Source organism: Palaemon carinicauda, chromosome 2 (assembly GCF_036898095.1).
Source record: "Palaemon carinicauda isolate YSFRI2023 chromosome 2, ASM3689809v2, whole genome shotgun sequence".
In the NCBI taxonomy this organism is placed as follows: Eukaryota; Metazoa; Arthropoda; class Malacostraca; order Decapoda; family Palaemonidae; genus Palaemon; species Palaemon carinicauda.
The window spans coordinates 36,212,182-36,232,112 of NC_090726.1; the positions used below are offsets into that span (position 1 = coordinate 36,212,182).

General features: G+C 46.2%; 1 protein-coding gene across 1 annotated transcript in view; it reads right to left on the bottom strand.

The window, feature by feature from the left end:
• Positions 1-17,027, bottom strand: part of mRpS30 (mitochondrial ribosomal protein S30) — a 69,949-nt gene extending 52,922 nt beyond the window's left edge. Inside the window, exon 1 of the mRNA XM_068354628.1 lies at positions 16,535-17,027. Within this exon, the coding sequence (XP_068210729.1) occupies positions 16,535-16,992 (458 nt within the window). The 5' untranslated portion in view covers positions 16,993-17,027. The remainder of the gene's footprint in view (positions 1-16,534) is intronic.
• Between the last annotated feature and the right edge of the window lie 2,904 nt (positions 17,028-19,931).

Here is a 19,931-nt window from a genome sequence, read left to right on the forward strand (position 1 = left end):
CTTAAAAACCTCCCCTCTGATAAGAACATTACATGCAAAGGACAATGACAGCTAACAACCTAATTAAAAAGGTTGTGCAATTTTCAAATTACTTTAGATATTGGAAAATATAACAAATTTGTAAGTAATATGACAAATTCGAAGATAATTTGTATTTTTCCTAACCATACAAACCTTAGCTATTTACAAAGGGTTTACTTTTAGCGCAGCTGAAATGACGAGCCAATAGTTTTTAACGAGGGTTAATTACCCCCGCGCTAGTTAGCGGGGGGTGGGGAAGGGTAGCTTGCTACCCCTCCCCCCTCCACACACCGGTGACTTGCTTCACTTCACTTAGAGGTAGGACTTGACTTGGGGGTCAGGGATGGCGGGCACATATGTGTAAATAGCTAAGGTTTGTATGGTTAGGAAAAATACAAATTATCTTCGAATTTGTCATTTGTTCCGTAACCGAAATACAAACCACGCTATTTACAAAGGGTGACTTACCCCTTAGGAAGGGTGGAAAGTCCCCAGCCTTACTGACTTCGGCTTGCCCGGGGGCTCGATCCCTTAGTGAGCAGCACTAGAGAGAGGGAGCCCCTGTACCTCACAGGTTCCTAGCATCGCTAGGAACGAGTGGCCTACATAAGTAGTGTGAGGAGGAGAGTGTGACTCGTCCTATGAAGTTGACCTTGAGACCTTCAGATAGGAATTCTAGGATAGGACGTTCCCCATACCACCTCGTCAGGGTATGGGAGACGCAACAGTATTAAGCTTAATACTAGGAGCACAAAGAAGCATGGGTTACCTGCAGAGGTCGAGGTCAGCTATGCGAGGACCAGGATGCTGCTTCCCCAAGAGAGGGGAGAATGAAGAAAGAAGTAAGGGTCAGACATACTCTTTCATTCACACAGACTAAGACCGGGTAACAACGCCCTCAACCTACTGCTACTTGTCCAAAAAGGAGCCTGAGGTTAGACCAGCTGTTGTGCAGCCACCACAGGGCCGATAGAGAACGTATCGAGGCTCCTGTGGGTCACGTCTTGCAGGTAGTGGGCTGTGAAGGTCGTTTGACGCTTCCAGACCCCCGCTTGAAGTACCTGCGTCACAGAGAAGTTTCTCTTGAAGGCCAGGGATGTAGCAATACCCCTGACATCGTGGGCCCGAGGGCGACGTGACGGAGGAGGGTCAGGATTCAGGGCATGGTGGATAACCCTTCGAATCCAAGCAGAGATGGTGTTCCTTGTGACCCTCCTCTTTGTCCTGCCTGTGCTCACAAACAAAGCTCGCACATGAGGACGGACTGCAGCCGTTCTCTTCAAGTAGTACCTCAGACACCTCACTGGGCATAGTAGCAGCTGGTCTGGGTCGTTTGTTACAGAACGGAGACTCGCGATCCTGAAAGAGTCGAACCGAGGATCCGGCACTCCAGGATTCTGAGTCTTGGCCACAAACTCAGGGACGAACCTGAACGTTACCTCCCCCCATCCCCTTGAATGGGCGATGTCGTACGAGAGACCATGAAGTTCACTAACTCGCTTGGCCGAGGCCAAGGCGAGTAGGAAAGCCGTCTTCCAAGACAGGTGGCGATCGGAGGCCTGGCGTAATGGCTCGAAGGGAGGTCTCTTGAGAGACCTGAGAACTCGAACCACGTTCCAAGGAGGGGGTCTCACTTCCGACTGGGGGCAGGTAAGCTCATAGCTACGTATGAGTAAAGAGAGTTCTAGCGATGAAGAAATATCCACGCCCTTCAATCTGAAGGCCAAGCTTAAGGCTGAGCGATAGCCTTTCACTGCCGAGACAGAAAGGCGCATTTCTTCTCGCAGATACACAAGGAAGTCCGCTATTGCTGGAATAGTGGCATCGAGTGGAGAGATACCCCTTCCACGACACCAACCACAAAAGACTCTCCACTTCGCTTGGTAGACTCCCTCAGAGGACCTTCGCAGGTGCCGAGACATTCTCTCCGCAACCTGTTGCGAAAAGCCTCTCTCCGCGAGGAGACGCTGGATAGTCTCCAGGCGTGAAGTCGAAGCGAGGCTACGGCCCTGTGAGGGACACCGGAGTGGGGTTGTCTGAGAAGCTCGTGTCGTGGAGGAAGCTCCCTTGGGAGTTCCGTCAGGAGTTGCAGAAGGTCCGGAAACCATTCCGCGTGATGCCATAGCGGAGCTACTAGAGTCATGGAACAGTTGACCGATAGTCTGGTCCTGTTGAGCACCCTTCTCATCAGACAGAATGGTGGGAAGGCATACACGTCGATGTTGTCCCACCGTTGCTGGAAAGCATCTTGCCAGAGTGCCTTGGGGTCCGGGACTGGTGAGCAGTACAGGGGCAGCTTGAAGTTCAAGGCTGTCGCGAACAAGTCCACCGTCGGGGAACCCCACAAAGTCAGGACTTTGTTGGCTATCTGAGGATCCAAAGACCACTCGGTACTCACTATCTGCGAAGCCCTGCTCAGACTGTCGGCGAGCACATTCCTCTTGCCAGGAATGAAGCGAGCTGATAGTGTTATCGAGTGGGTTTCGGTCCACCTCAGAGTCTCTACTGCAAGATGGGATAGCTGTTGCGAAAAAGTGCCTCCCTGCTTGTTGATATAAGCCACTACCGTGGTGTTGTCGCTCATCACCACCACGGAGTGACCCGCCAGGAACCGTTGGAACTGTTGAAGGGCCAGAAAGACGGCCTTCAATTCTAGCAGGTTGATGTGTAGGCACTTTTCTGATTCTGACCAAAGGCCTGAGGCCCTCTGGTTCAGAACGTGCGCCCCCCACCCTTCTTTTGACGCGTCCGAAAACAGAGTCAATTCCGGGGGAAGGACGAGAAGACTCACTCCCTTTCGCAGGTTCTCGTCGGCCAGCCACCACCGCAAGTCCGTCTGTTCCAGAGACCCCATTGGGATCAGAGTGTCCGGGGAATCGGATCCTTGATTCCACCGGGACTTGAGCCGCCATTGAAGGGATCTCATCCTGAGGCGGCTGTTTGGAACCAGACGGGCCAGGGAGGATAGGTGGCCCAAGAGACGCAACCACGATTGGGCGGGGAGTTCTTTTCGCCTGAGGAAAGGTTCCGCCACCCTCCTCAGCCTTGCTATCCGGTCGTCTGATGGAAAGGCTTTGTGGAGATTGGTGTCTATTAGCATGCCTAGATAAACCAGTCGCTGGGACGGCTGCAGAGAGGACTTCTCGAGGTTTACCACGATCCCCAGATCCTGGCAAAGATCTAGAAGCCTGTCTCGGTGTCGAAGAAGGGTCGACTCCGAGTCTGCTAGGATCAGCCAATCGTCTAGGTAACGAAGGAGACGAATGCCGTTCCTGTGCGCCCAAGTCGAAATCAGGGTGAACACTCTGGTGAACACCTGAGGAGCTGTGGAGAGACCGAAACACAGCACCTTGAACTGGTAGATCTTGTTGTCTAGGCAGAATCTCAGGTACTTCCTGGAAGACGGATGGATTGGGATCTGGAAGTACGCATCCTTTAGATCCAGTGTACACATGAAGTCTTGTGGTCTCACCGCAAGTCTGACTGTGTCTGCTGTCTCCATGCTGAACCGGGTTTGTTTGACAAACCTGTTCAGAGCCGAGAGATCGATGACGGGTCTCCAGTCTCCAGTAGCCTTCTTTACAAGAAAGAGTCGACTGAAGAAGCCTGGAGAGCCGTCCACGACCTCCTGGAGAGCACCCTTCTCGAACATGGTCTTGACTTCGGCCTGAAGGGCCAGCCCCTTTGCCGATCCCATGGCATAGGAGCTCAACGACACTGGATTCGCTGTCAGGGGAGGTTGAGATGACGTGAACGGGACGCGATAACCTTGGCCGATCACCGAGATCGTCCAAGCATCGGCCCCGAGATGTTGCCACCTGCGGACGCAACGCTGAAGGCATCCCCCCACAGGTGGACACGCAGGGGGACTGCCACCCCTAGGGCTTGCGGCCGCGGCCGCCACCCCTAGAAGTCTTGCCTCCCCTGGAGGACTTACCACCCCTCTTGACCTTGGCTGGAAAGGGCTGGGGCTTAGACACCACTTTCTTAGCTGCCGGTGCCTGTTTTGGAGCCTTACGAGGCTGTTGCTGCTGTTGTGGCGGGGCTGGAGGCTTATAGGGCCGAGTTGTAAGGGCCCTGTGGAGGAGGGAGTCCGTGCTGGATTTCCTCCACCTCTCAGCCGTTCGCTCCAAGTCTTGAGGCTCAAACAGGCTCTCCCCCAGGAGGGAGGCATGTCGGAGCCTACACACATCTACGGCGGGGACCTTCGGATGGAATCTCTCGGACACAGCATCGCGACGCTTCAACACCGAGTTGGCCCACAGGGTGGTAACCTGGTGCGCCAAGAACTCGATGGAGCGGGTGCCCGAGAGCAAGAAGGTCTCTAGGGCCTTCCTATTGGTCTCCTTGGACAAGTCCTCAGATCGCAATAGGATGCCCAGAGATCCTAACCAGAAGTCCAGCCACGAAGTGGCCTGCATGGCACACTTAGCGACCTTCTCGTGGTTAAGGATCTCTGCCGCCGAGAACGACACCTGCCGGGCAGAGAGTTTCTCCAAGGGAACTCCCTTCGCCAGCTCCTCCACAGAGTGATGGAGCGGAAGAGCGAGGTTGTGCTCACCCAGGATCTCGAAATACCTCCTCTGCTGAAGGCGAGGAGGAGGGATGAGTTTGTTCCCGGCAGTGGAACGACTGGAGGAGGCAAGAAGTGCGAGCTGAGCATTGGCCCTAGCTCTGGCACTCTTCAGCCCCCGAGACCAGGGCAGAGCTGCACTGGTCTTAGGGGCCTTCCGAACGTCGAACACTTCATCCAGAATTGTGTCTTTGCCTTCACGGGGGGGGATGACTGGATCCGTAAGACTGTTAAGTTGCCTTATCAGGCTTAGGACCTGCCAGAAGGCATGTTCGGACTCTTGCTGTTCTCCTCCCTGTGGGCTGGCAGCTAAGTCTCCTGCCCCAGGAATCTCTTCCTGGGGTGATACGTGGACATTCCCCTGGGTAGTCATGGGTTCCTGTCGAATCCTTGCAGAGGATTTAGGGATGGTCTTGGAATCCTTGGGCTCCCTCCTAGGAGGGATACAGGATCCCAACAACGAGGTTCGAGGGGCCCCTTCCTCACGAGACAATTCTCCTGCCTGAAGCGAAGTCTCCCCCCCTGGTGCCGGGGGGAAGACTACCGGTCCACTGGACTCACCTGAGGACGGAAAGGCCTCGTCCACGGGAGAAGGAGAGAGTACTCGTGCAGGAGAGGGGACCCTCGAGACCGACCTCTTGGGAACCAACTTCGCCCTGGGGGAAGTCACCACGAAGTCCACTCCTCTCTTTCTCTTCAGCGAAGGAGAGACAGCCGCTGGTTTGTTACCCTGGCCGGCGAGTGCTGGTTTCATAACCCTCACTAACGCCCGTGCCAGCGGACCAAACCAAGTCTGCTGCTCAAAGGACACAGAGTCCGAAATCCTCGCTAAGGTGAAAGGGATCGGGCGATCCTTTGGAGTGGACACGACGGTACCTGCCTGAAAAGAAGGTGGGGAAGAATGCTGTAATGACCTGTCCTCGTCCTGCAATACCAACCTGTGCTTGGATGGAGGTGATCCCGAGTGCCGTCTAGGAGCACGCGTCCCTGCTGCTACCACCGGCTGTGGAATTCGCCACGAACTATGGTCGCGCGAGGGTGAACGGTCGCGCAAAGGCGAATGGTTGCGCGGGTGATCGCGCGGGCGTACAGGCGAGCGGTCGCGCGGGCGCGCAGGCGAGCGGTCGCGCGGGCGCGCAGGCGAGCGATCGCGCGGGCGCGCAGGCGAGCGATCACGCGGGCGCGCAGGCGAGTGGGCGTGAGGGTGGGCAGGTAAAGGAACACGTGTCCGAGGCGACGAACGCAAGCGATGGCGCGACGGCGAGGGATCGTGCTGCCGCGTAGGTGAAGAAGATCGCTGGCGATAATGATCACGTGATGGTAAGCGATGGCGAGCGGCATGTGAAGGTGAATGATTGCGCGCAAGAGGGCGGTCGTTCAGGGTATTGCGATGAGGAGCAGCATGCGTAAGCGGGCGATCGTTCAGGGTTGTGCGATGGCGAGCAGCATGCGTAGGTGAATGATCGCGTGAAAGGGTGCGATGGTGATCAGCATCCGCAGGAAGGCGATCGTTCAGGGTTGTGCGATGAGGAGCAGCATGCGTAAGCGGGCGATCGTGCAGGGTTGTGCGATGGCGAGCAGCATGCGCAGGTGAATGATCGCGTGAAAGGGTGCGATGGTGATCAGCATCCGCAGGAGGGCGATCGTTCAGGGTATTGCGATGAGGAGCAGCATGCGAAAGCGGGCGATCGTGCAGGGTTGTGCGATGGCGAGCAGCATGCGTAAGCGGGCGATCGTGCAGGGTTGTGCGATGGTGATCAGCATCCGCAGGAGGGCGATCGTTCAGGGTATTGCGATGAGGAGCAGCATGCGTAAGCGGGCGATCATGCAGGTTCGTGCGATGGCGGGCAGCATGTGAAGGTGATCGCTGGCGAACTGGTGATCCCTGGCGAGCTGGTGATCGCTGGCGAGCTGGTGATCGCTGGCGAGCTGGTGATCGCTGGCGAGCTGGTGATCGCTGGCGAGCAGAAGGTCGACGCGTGTCCTGTGAGAGGATAGGTTCACGAGCAGGAACGGGAAGATCGCTGGCGCGTTGGCGAACATGTGTTTCTGACACACGATGGTGAGCAGGGAGTTCAGCAGGAACTAAAGGGTGGTCAGAGACCGCAGGGCGATGGTCCTCAAATGAGCGCTGACGCTCGGAAGAGAGCTGACGAGCAGGAGAGCGCTGGCGAGGGGGGCGAACCTCAGGAGAGAGCCGACGAGCAGGTGAGCGTCGGCGAGCAGGAGAATCTTGGCGAGCAGGAGATCGTCGACGAGCAGGAGATCGCTGGCGAGCAGGAGAGCGCTTGTGCGCTGGCCCTGCTCGCGTAAGGGAAGAATCCCTTAGCCCCGAAGGGACCGTTGCCCGTCGGGTGACGAGTTCTCCAGAAGGCGAAGATCCGGCAGGAGATGGAGATCGTCGGGACCATCGGTCCTCCGAAGGGGAGTCTCCTTCAAAACACTTCCCTCAGAAGGAAGCTGGGCAGCAGTCGAGACCGAAGGACTCACTTCCCCCTTCGAAGGATGCACGGAAGGAGGAGGAGAGCCTAGAGCACCATCACCAGCAACAGCACCTGCGTCGGAAGGCCCAGCCACGTCGGAGGCCTCTGTCACCACGACGTCGACAATAGACAGAGGGTCTACCTCCGCTACCACCGGCGACTGTTTAACAGCGGCCCCCAACGAGACAAGGTCAATAAGAGCGACCCTGGAGGGCAAGCCCTTAAGCCCCAGGGACGACCAAATCTGCAACAGATCATCACTGGATAAAGTATTATTATCAATAACCTCCCCCGGAGGAGGAGGGGGAACCGCCTCGCTATGGGAGGCGACGCCCTCTCCCCCCACCGAAGGTAGGGAAACAGAACAAGGGCCTGCGCTCCCACTCGGACGACTCTCCTTAGGAGGCGGACGAGGGGGAGCTTCGGAGGAGGTTTGGGCGGCGGAAGAAGAGTCCCGAGAACCTTCCTCCTTCAAGGCTAACCCCGGAGGAGAACGGTCTCTCTTGGACTTCTTCTTACGCCGACGGCCAAACCTCTCCCACTGGGAGGCAGACCACTCCCTACACTCACGGCACATGTTATCCTGGTCGCACCGTCGGCCCCGACATTGAGGGCAGAGGGTGTGAGGATCCGTACTCACGTCCGACATGAAAGTCCCACAAGGACGGCCGGCAACTCCTGGGCATGTCCGCATATTAAATAAAAGAAAATAACTGAAGGTCAACTTCCAACCAATCACACAAGCTGTAAAAAAAAAAAAAAAGAAGAAAATTAAAGGCTGTCAGCGAAGGCGATGAACAGACACGTCTGATCACCGCCGAGCCAAAAGTGAAGTGAAGCAAGTCACCGGTGTGTGGAGGGGGGAGGGGTAGCAAGCTACCCTTCCCCACCCCCCGCTAACTAGCGCGGGGGTAATTAACCCTCGTTAAAAACTATTGGCTCGTCATTTCAGCTGCGCTAAAAGTAAACCCTTTGTAAATAGCGTGGTTTGTATTTCGGTTACGGAACAATTGTATTTTTCCTAGTATACAAACCTGGAGCTATTTATAGGGTATACTTTTGGCCCAGCTGAAAGACGAGCCATGATAATTTCAGTGAGGGATAACTACCCCATCCGCTAGTTAGCGGGTGGGGGGTGGGGTAGTCTGGCTACCCCGCTCACTCACACCTCTCGGCTGAGTAACCACTTTGCTTTATGGCAGGACTTCTTGGGGGACAGGGTGGCGGGCCAATTTGTATAAATAGCTCCAGGTTTGTATACTAGAAAAAATACAAATTACTTACAAATTTGTTATTTGTTCCGACATAGATACAAACCCTCCGTTATTTATAGGGTGACCTACTCCTAGGAGGGAGGAAGTCCACACCAACTGGCCTTGGTCATGACCCGGGGTCCTCTCTATTTCGATCTGTGATCGATAGTAGAAGGGACCCTTCCCTCGCTAAAATCAAGTACCGATATGAGGTAATGCACTGATAGCGGCCTGCAGAACCTTGCGTGTGAGTGGAACTAACAGTGTGACTTGTCTTTAACATAGGAACTCGAGTACAAAACCTATTGTTCTTAAAGACTTACCCAATACCCTCCCCTAAAAGGTATTGGGGACGTAACAAAGTATTCTTCTATACTTAGGAGGCATAGGGGAAATGGGTCTTACCTGCAGCGAGGTGAGGTCAGCTATGCTGAGGCTTGCGGAGCTGTTTTCCCCAGAGGGGAGAAGGTGAAAGGAAGAAAGGAGCCAGGCATTCTTACTCATTCACCCCAGACTAATCCAGGTAGCCTCAGCCCTCAATCCTCTGCTACTTGTCCATCAAGGAGCCTGAGGTGTTTAGACCATTTGCTGTGCAACCACCACAGGACCAATGGAAAAGGTCTCATGTTCTTGTGGGTTACGTCTTTGCAGGTAGTGGGCCGTGAAGGTCGATTGATGCTTCCACATGGCCACTTAAAGTATCTGCACCACAGAGTAGTTTCTTGAACGCCAGTGACATTACCAGCTCTGGGTCTTAGGATGGAGGAGAGTCTAGATTGAGAGTAACCTTAATTGCCTTACGATCCCAGAGGGGAAGGAAATCGAGGTCCTCCTCTTGACCTTCTCCGACACATGGGGGCGAGCTGGTATCGTTCTTTTAAGGTAACCCCACAGACTCCTCGCTGAGTAAAACCCCAGTTGATGGGTTTTCGGTTACCTAACGGAGATTCTTTATTCAAAATGGGCTGCACCTAGGATACAGCACACTCGGATTTGAGTCTTGGCAATCCACTGAGGGACGCCGCTGAGGATTACTTCTCCCCGTCTCCTAGGGTAGGAGACATCAGAGGTTGAATCACACAACACACTAACTCTCTTGGTCAAAAGCCCAAGTGAGTAGAAAGGCTGTCTTCCGTGTAAGGAAGCGATCTGCTGCTGGGCATGAGGTTCGTAGTGAGGGGCCTTCAGAGACTGAAGGACCCGAACCGCGTTCCCAGGAGGAGGTTGAGATCCGACGGGGGACAAGTTAGTTTTCAGAAAAACTCTGGATCGCGGAAACCAAGAGATTCGGATGAGAACCTAGGGGTTCAGACTCTATTTGTGAATTCCTTTCTCACGACATTAAGGGATGTTGTGCCGAGAACCCGCAGGAACTCTGTTGCTGATTCCTGATGGAATTTTCAGGAATCGTGTCATGTGACTAGGACCCAAAGGAACTGTGTCATAGTTACCTGTAGAGATTCATAAACCCTTAGGCAGCAGGCATCCCTCTGTCATCAGAGTAAAACTCTTGATGACGATGGGCGCGCACAAACAATTCACGGGACGAGAGTTCGAAAACTCTGTCATGAGAGTAAAATTCTTGTGCACTTGTGAAAACTTCGCACAACGAGAGTTCGAAAAACTCTGTCATAATTGTTCCTCGCGCACTTCAACTGATTGCGTGCGCCTAGTTGTTTGTGCGCGTCAATTTGGTCCTGCGAGCCACATCGGTCGCGAACGCCAAATTGGACGCGCGCGGCACATCGGCCGTGGGCGCCAAATTGGTCGTGCGCACCAAATTGCGCGCGAGAGCTCTCAGTGTGGCGAGAGTACTCACTACTACGTTCACCCGAAGGTTCACGATAGCCTGTGTTGTGTGAGCACGAACGGTCAACACAACGAGAGCCCACAAACTCTGTCATATAGGTATGGCTATGATCACGAGAACCCAAAAGTTCAGCGTGAACTGCATTGTGAGACCCCGAAGGGTCAGCACAAACAAGAAACGCAAGTTTCTTTATCACGAGACCCCGAAGGATCAGCGTGATTAAGGGCACGAGAGACCATAAACTCCCTTCCGAAACTTAGGGGAAGAAATCTCTGTGCAAAAGAAAAATGTAATAGAGAGCCTGCTGTGAGGGGGTGTCCAAAAAGACCCCTTTGGTAAGACAATGTGAGAGAGGGGTCTGAACTAGAGTTAGCTTGAAAGAGAAGCCCAAATACTAACTCAAAAGTTTTCCTGAACTCTTACTTCCTGATCCTCGTCTCACCTAGTGGATCAGTGGGATCTGACCAATTACATCTAATTTCATCCTCCCTGTCCTCTTCTAACTGAGACCCATAATCCAGACCTTCCTCTGCCTCCTAGTTAAGGAATGATGACTAACAATCTTAGGTCTAACACTAGGTCCTAACCCCCTCAAATGTGACCCTAGTGTTCTCAGGCATTGTTACGAAACCCTTAGAGATTCATTAGGTAAACTACCGTCAGGTACACCCACAGACCTGTCCCCCAGGCCTACGCCATGTCGGGATATCAGTCGTACAATCACCTGAGGTACCATCGACAGGTACCTGATGAGAAGCTGAAAATTAATCAACAAGGTTACTGATCATTTGATTAAATGCTAGTGCCAACTTTTCAGTCAATTTATTAAATTTTACAGTTACTATATACTTGTCCAGGTTTTGTTGTAAAACTTCCTACTCATGTTCCCGAGAAGACTCTAAAGATCTAAAGAAGTAAATCTAGACTCAATAATAGTTGAGTCACCAGGAAAACCAGCCGGTTGGGGGAGAGAGGTGCAAGTTGGGATGAGAATCCTCCTTAGCCAAGGAGGAAGAACTGGACCTGGAACAAAGTTCTAAAAAAACCCCATACCCATAAACTTTTTCTTTTCATTGAAAGCTCTCTTTCATTGTAACAATTTTTGATGCTTAACATACGCAGTCATTTTACTAACGGGCAATGTACAATGTAATTCACAGCAGGAAGAAAGATTACAGACCTTACCTCTGCAGCTGGAACAGCTCTTATAGGGGTCATATATATTATCTCTCTCTCTCTCTCTCTCTCTCTCTCTCTCTCTCTCTCTCTCTCTCTCTCTCTCTCATTTTGATTTTTAATTCCCCGTTAAATCTTCATATTTCTTTAGACATTATTAAAAATTCTTTGTATCATTACTTGATGATTCGATAATGGGAATACAGAAATAAGATTACTCAGTAATACACCGAAAGGAAATAATTTGGTTTGCCAGAACTTTACGCCATACATATGACATCATAGGACATGTGACGTGAACTCGACAAAGAATGACACGAGAAATACTGTATGGAAAACCCTTTTATTTTGTCTTGCAAGAAATGAAAGAAAATGCTAACTTACCAAGCAAAAGTATTTAATAATTATATTGCAAAAGAAAATATTTGTCCTATTAGTGTACTTTCTTTATATAAATATCGTACACATAACAACAGATATAGACACAAAATACTTTGTATCGTTACTTGATATTTCAATAATGGGAATACTAACACCAATCGTTAGCCAACTGGAAGGAAATCTCTATCTCCCACTCGCTCTCCGCCGGTAAGATGACATCACTAGACATATACGAACTCCAAAGATATTAAAGCTTAACGTATTTCAAATTGAAAATGGATACTGTATATTATCAATAAAAGAAAATACTAACTTACCAAGATAAATCACTTCATTTCTATACAAGAAAATTGTTATGTCCAAGGTAAAGTTTTCCTATTAGTGTACTATTTCCGACATACTTGTCATAAGTGAAAAAATTGTTGTGAAATTGAACAGTCATTGAATGTCGGAGGGAACACTGGCTAGAATACTTGAATGTTGCGGGAGAAAAGGGTATCTCGTCTCCCAATGGAAGAAGGTGGGGGAGGGGCTATGTACAGTGAACCCTCGTTTATCGCGGTAGATAGGTTCCAGTCGCGGCCGCGATAGGTGAAAATCCGCGAAGTAGTGACACCATATTTACCTATTTATTCAACATGTATATTCAGACTTTTAAAACCTTCCCTTGTACATAGTACTGTTAACAAACTACCCTTTAATGTACAGAACACTTAATGCATGTACTACAGTACCCTAAACTAAAACAGGCACAAATATTAAAGGTGATTTTATATCATGCATTTCCTAAACACGCTAAAAAGCAAGATAAAAAATGGCAACCAATGTTTTGTTTACATTTATCTCTGATCATAATGAAGAAACAAACTGGAGGTAGAGCTTTGCTTATTACCCAGACATATTTCCCATACTTTTCCCTTAGAACTACATCAAACTTTTCCTACTTTAGATATATATATATATATATATATATATATATATATATATATATATATATATATATATATATATATATATATATATATATATATATTATATGTGTGTGTGTGTGTGTGTATATATATATATATATTTATATGTATACACATATACATACCTACATATATACATAAATACATGCATATATATATATATATATATATATATATATATATATATATATATATATATATTACTGTATATATATGGGTTATGGAAAAAATCCGCGAAGTGGTGAATCCGCGATGGTCGAACCACGAAGTAGCGAGGGTTCACTGTACAGTACAACCGAATGAACAGGAGTAATCTTATTATTTGTTACTTGTGAATAGTCTTCAAGGCTCAACTCCGCTTCTAGTGTAGCGCTCCATAGGGCATCACTTGTACATAATTCAGTTAACATCTATATTCTTGTCTGATGCACTTTTACCTCAAGTCGTAGCATACAGTGAATAAGTGGGATTTTAATTTCTTCTTAACACTGCTGAGTTTCACTGTTCTTGAGATTTTCAGGCAGCTTATTATTGATTCTTGGTGCACACGATGCAAACACTCCAAAACCGACATTCAAATTACATCTCGGCACATACAATCTATGATGATCTACGCTAGTACCATGGTCTTTCACTGTCTTGGGGTAGAGTTCTCTTGCTTGAGGGTACACTCGGGCACACTATTCTATCTTATTTCTCTTCTGTTTTTTTTTTATAGTTTACATATGAAATATTCATTTTAATGTTGTTACTGTTCTTAAAATATTTTATATAAATTATTAATTACTTTTCTTGTAGTCTCCTTATTTCCATTCCTCACTGGGCTATTTTCCCTGTTGGAGCCCTCGGGCTTATAGCATTCTGCTTTTCCAACTAGGGTTGCAGCTTAGCAAGTAATAATAATAAATATGTCTCAAAATCATAAGTGTCAATGTGAAAGCCTTTTAATAATTCATTTATGAAATCTAGAAAGAAAATGGAAGCGTGGCTAATGCACAGAAGGATTAAAAATGTTAATAAGCAACAAGTCACGTACACAAGAACGAACAGGAGAAAATGCGCAGTTTAATACAACTAAACAGGAGCAAATGCGTGCAGATCAGAGAATGCCAACAAACAAATGAAAAATATCTCGGGAACATAAGATGCAGTTAATTTGGGTAATTTTCCATGGATTCATAAGTTCCCAGAGAATAATGTATATAGAAGAAAAGGTGGTATTATTGTACTGTATTACAGGGCAATGTAACCTAGGGAAAAAACTACTTATAACTATAGAAAAAAATTCCGCTACCTTTGAAAATGACACTTGTTCCAGTCGCAAATGAATAGTTTCAAAAATACATATATCTATATCCAACGATAATGGGGGCCTCCCAGTGAGAACCCGGGGTTTTTGGGTGGGGAAAACATATTGGGGAAACGGTAGAGGCTATAATGGTAAAACAAGCCTTTTCTTCTCTACACATTACCTTCTTGGATAAACTGATGAAAAAATACAGTAATATTTATCTTTGCAATCTAACAGCAATGTTAGCGTAACATGCTAACATTAGCAGTATTTTTCATTTATTTTTTGTCATTCTACGGTCCGGTTGTAGTTGCTCTCGTTCGTTCGTTTGTACATAGCAGGTTTCGACCTTCTGCGCATAACCTCCTCCCCCCTGCACACGACTCCACTTCCACCAATAGGATTTCTTCTTCTCTACCCGCCAAATTTAAATATTCGACTTCACCCGCTTTATTCAAGTACAGTACAGTATATGACTTGATCCAGTACAACTATACCATTCCTTCTATGTAATACACTCGTATACATATCACGCTTGACCCCAGTATTACTCGTTTTAATATCCAATACCTTATAAAATCCCCCCATTTTATACTGTATTCCCATTAAATATTATTTATCATACATTCCATTATATCTTGCTATATTACTTTTATACATTTTGTTATTACCTTGTCACGCCCCTATTTCACATAAATACTTGCTCTGTACATGTTTCCCATTCTAGTTCATTCATGTTTACTCTCTAGACTCCGTTGTTTTTCCGTTAACCAATCACGAACCCATACGTATGGAAAGTTTGCACAGGGAGTGGAGGTTAATATTTCCCTACCCACTTCCTTTATCTCTTCAAGTGGTCTCTTCATACCCCTTCCAACAAATTCTTTTCCGTGGAAACCTTTGTCCTAGTCAGGTCTTTGTTATTTCAAGTGAATTTTTTTTCTTATTTTGCGATGGAGGAAGTTATAGAAACTTGTAACGGCTGCAGTATTCCATACTTAAAAGCAATTGCTAAATTTCATGGCGATTTTTTGGATACATAATCCAATGTTGATAATTTCCTTAAATCACATAATGTAATACCTCAACGTTTAAAGTGCCCTAAGTCCTCGTACCAGGCATAGGAGTTAAGACGTCACAGTCTCAACAACCCTGTGACCCACAAGTTTTGACATCTAGGTCATGAAAGTAAGTAATTAATTTCTTTAATTTTAATGTTTTTGGAGTGCACAGCTCAACATTACCACTTGCCAGTACAAGTTTAGACCTAGGAAGGGGGTCCAGGGCTTGTCCCCGGCTAGGGGTTGTGACCTGGGAAGGGGGTCCAGGGCTTGTCCCCGGCTAGGGGTTGTGACCTGGGAAGGGGGTCCAGGGGCTTGCCCCCGGCTAAGGGTTATGACCTGAGAACTTCAAGGTTAGGTTAGGTGGGTTTGTTAGGTTCTGTACCCTTTTGTACCTTTATATATATTGTGCAAACTAATATTATCGTAGCACTGCTAACGTTAGCAATGGTATCGTAACGTTGGTAACGTTGCATAACATTGCTAATGTTGGCATTGTGCAGTACATACGGTCTTGATGAGTGAAGTGACACGGAATTTGAACAAGTTATTATATTTAAAACATTTTAACAGAAAATATATAACAAGAGACATTACATTTAAACATTTTAACAGAAAATATATGTTTTACTGTAGAAAATAAAGTGAGTCAACCGGTTTTCCCCTTCATTTCTGTCGTAATGACAGCAACCAGTTCAGCTACTTAAAGTTAGTCGAACTGGTTGTTCAGTTTGTTTGCGGTTGAAATGACGGACAAATTCGGTCAAATCACGTTATTTACTCCAGAAAAACATATATTTTCTGTTCGGAGTGAGAATCTGTTATACAGTAAAACTTTACCGAAAAGGTTAGTTTTACCATTATTTATTTATCCCCCAGTATATTTTCCTCAACCTTAAACCCTGGTTCCCACTGGGTGGCCCCGTTGTTAGCTGATATATTAAGGTATATCTCACCATTAATTTACAGTGAATAAATATGTCATTTTCAAAGAAAACAACTTCTCCTATAAGAAATATAGCTTTTTTGAAGTATATACATGATCGCGGCCACCTGTATGTATGATTGCAGCCACCTCTATGTATAATGATGGCAGGCTAAGAATACGGCAGTGTAAGGGGGGGTGGCGGGGGAATATTAGCCACTCCGTTAGGTAAGTAGTTAAGGACATACCTTGTAGGTTTGTAGGTTAGGTGGTGTTCTTGTGTAGAGGATTTGCATAAAAATGGACAAAGTTTTTCTAGTACAGCGGCTACGTCTTAGGAACTAGAAAATGAGAAGCAAATTCACATTTTCTATGCACGCGGGAGGAACTGACCGCCGATACATAAAGGCTCCGGTTTTTTTTTTATTAGAAAATGTTGTCCAAACCAGAACTACAATAATACCAATGTGACCTAGACTAATAAGAACACTGCATTTTCAGTCAAGTTTGGGAGACCTGAGGTGCATCGATAAATAAATACTTAAGAAGCCCCTCTAAACTGACCTAAAGAGAACTGGGTATACCTTACCTGCACAGATTCTCGTTGTGATGAAAAACAATCAAGTCCTCAACTTGGTTTTGGATCTGCTGGGCAACTTGATCAGCTTCTCCCTTAACTTCGCCGTAATAATCGACAGGAAAATCCTTTGACACGTGAGTCCTGGTGGCATACTTGATGAAGTCACCTCCATTAATCTTATGCCAGTTATCCTTTATTTGACAGGACCAATAACCGTAATACTTCGGCATATTAAGCTCAATGAACTTCTGTTCGACGGTCGGAAGGTTCTTCACTTTCTCGTGCCAGGCTTCTTTCTTTCGCCTTCTATAAGCTGCCCTCGACATATCCTGAATAGGAGGATATTCCGGTTCGGGAGAATATTCACTGAGAGCCGTTGCTTCATGGTGATTTTGTCGCTGGGGCCTTTTTACTGCACAGAACACGCGAGATATGAGTGGTGGATTCGTCAACCGGTTAACGTGCATCTTGAGGTTACGGCTGTGACGTCATCGTTGTAACTTTGTAAACAAAAACTCTTAGTTTCGGCCAGTTAAGTTGGTGGGTTTTTCCTATGTAGCGGCACCTCCATTTTATGTCAGTTCCTAATTTCTTGGTAAACAATTAAATTTTAAATTTCTACACACACATACACTCATATATATATATACATATATATATATATATATATATATATATATATATATATATATATATATATATATATATATATATATATTATTGATTAAACGCCAGATTTTCTATCATTCTTGGATGAAAACTGCAATATTTACCTCTTCGTTGTCTGTACTGTACACTACATCTAATTATATTCAACCAGATATTATGCATAAATCCTATGTCCATAGCAGATTTTCTATCACAAAAAGTTCGTAAATTAAAACAAATATACGACCTGATCTTCGTAATTTGTGGAAGATTATTATTATTATTACTGTTATTATTATTATTATTATTATTATTATTATTATTATTATTATTATTCACTAAGGTACAACCCTAGTTGGAAAAGCAGGATACTATGATTAAGTCCAAGGGCTCCAACGGGGAAAAATAGCCCAGTGAGGAAATGATATAAATAAACTACCAAAGATGTAATACACAATTAAAATAAATTTTAGAACAGTAACAGCATTAAAATAGATCTTTCACATATAAACTATAAAACTTCAACAATAAAGGAAGAGAAATAAAATAGACTAGTGTACCCGACTGAGCCCTCAAGCAAGAGAACTCTATCTAAAGACAGTGGAGGTCCATGGTACAAAGGCTATGCCCCTATCCAAGACTAGAGAACAAAGGTTTTATCACTGGAAAACCAAGCTAAACATTAGATTAGCTAAATCATTGTTTCAACAGTCTATTTCTTTTAACGATACAGACTTGCACCGACTCGCATCGGTGCCCTTTTAGCTCGGAAAAGTTTCCTGATCGCTAATTGGTTGGACGAGATAATTCTAACCAACCAGCGATCAGGAAACTTTTCCGAGCTAAAAGGGCACCGCTTCGAGTCGGTGCAAATCTGCCTCGCTAAAAGAAATGGACTGTAGTATAGCAGCAAATGAATATCGTCAAAGACCGTCATATGACTGGCTAGGGGTTTAATGCTTAATAATACATTTGATTGCCTCTTCCAATTCCATACTCACTCTTGAGGGTTTCACTTATCTGTTAAATTGTAGAATGGAGTCCTCTATAACTACCCAGTCTCGGATACAGGGTTGCATCACCTCACTCGACTGCAGTGAAACAGCAATTAGCTACATAAATAATTTACAAGCACCTGCACGAATAATCATGATCAACTTTTGGAAACTTCTCCCCATTGAAGACTGTTCAAAAGCATGTTTTCAAAAATTTGGACCCCGCCGAAAAGACTACCTTGGTGATGATCCCAATTGTACACCGTCACATCATGTCTGGAACAAGAAATTCCAAGGTAGTAGGATAGCCAGGAAACCAGCCACCCGTTGAGATACTACCGCTAGAGAGTTATTGGATCTTTTGACTGGCCAGGCAGTATTTACTTTACTTTTACTTTCACGGGTTTATTTCTCGCCCTCCATCAGACACTAAAAGTCTGTTCAGGCGGGCCTTGGTGTGTGAAAATAATTTCTTTCCAGTTAATATTTTGCTCTGTATCTTATCAGTTATTTCGCTAGCATTTGTATTCAGGCTTAATAGTTTTCAGGTCACTGTTATAACACTTTCTAAAAAGATAAGTCTTCGGGTTTTTCTTGAAAGCTGCCACATTTTTGCTATTCTTGACATCGAGTACTACATTGGATCCTTCTGTCTGTTTATGGCTCATTTTTTTTCCCGCACATACACCGAATAGTCTGGCCCATTTTTTTCACCTTCTCCTCTGTCCTCATACACCTGACAGCACTAGGATTACCAAACAGTACTTCTTCACTCGAGAGGTTAACTACTGCAATGTAATTGCTCGGTGTGTACTTTCCTCTTGGTAAGGGTAGAAGAGACTCTTAAGCTATGGTAAGCAGCTCTTCTAGGAGAAGGACACTCTAAAATCAAACAATTGTTCTCTAGTCTTGGTTGGTGCTATAGCCTTTGTACCATGGTTTTCCACCGTCTTGGGTTAGAGTTCTTTTGCTTGAGGGTATATTTGGGCACGCTCTTTCTACCTTGTTTCTCTTTCTCTTGGTTTTATGAAGTTTTTATAGTTTATATATGATAGATCTAATTCAATGTTGTTAATTATCTTAAAATATTTCATTTTGATTGTTATTACTTCTCTTCCAGTTTATTTATCTCCTTGTTTCCTCTCCTCACTGGGATATTTTCACCTGTTGGTGTCCCTGGGCTTATAGCATCATGCTTTTCCAACTAGGGTTGTAGCTTGAATAGTAGTAATAATAATAAGACTCAAGAATTATACTATTCTTACCCTTTTGTCCCACAGCAGGAGCAGCAGCCAGCTAAAACTCAGTGATTTCGAAAAAAAAAAAAAAAAAAAAAAAAAAAACCTTACCGTTCTATGTCCTGATACATCTGCCTTTCCAATACCCTAACCGACTCCTTATAATCCAGATTTTCCTTCACCCCCCCCCCCTCCTTTCTCAAAGTGAAGAACACGGATAAAGATGAAACATTTACCCAAGGAAACTTAGTTCATCATATGATCATATTTACTTTGTTCGTCTTTAAGGCCCGGTCATACCGCCCGAACGTTGCTGGAGCGTTCCTTGAACGTTAGGGAGGTGGACCAAACCCTCGAAAATTTAATTTAACGTATTTACGTTCGGTCTTTATTAGGCTGCTGAACGTAGCAAATCCTCGCATATTTCCTGAGTTTTCTTACACCTCTATTATGGAAGTTGCTAATTGATGCAATAAGGGTATTGGTATACAACATGTCGAAAAGTTTCAGTCGTCTTTTTTTTTT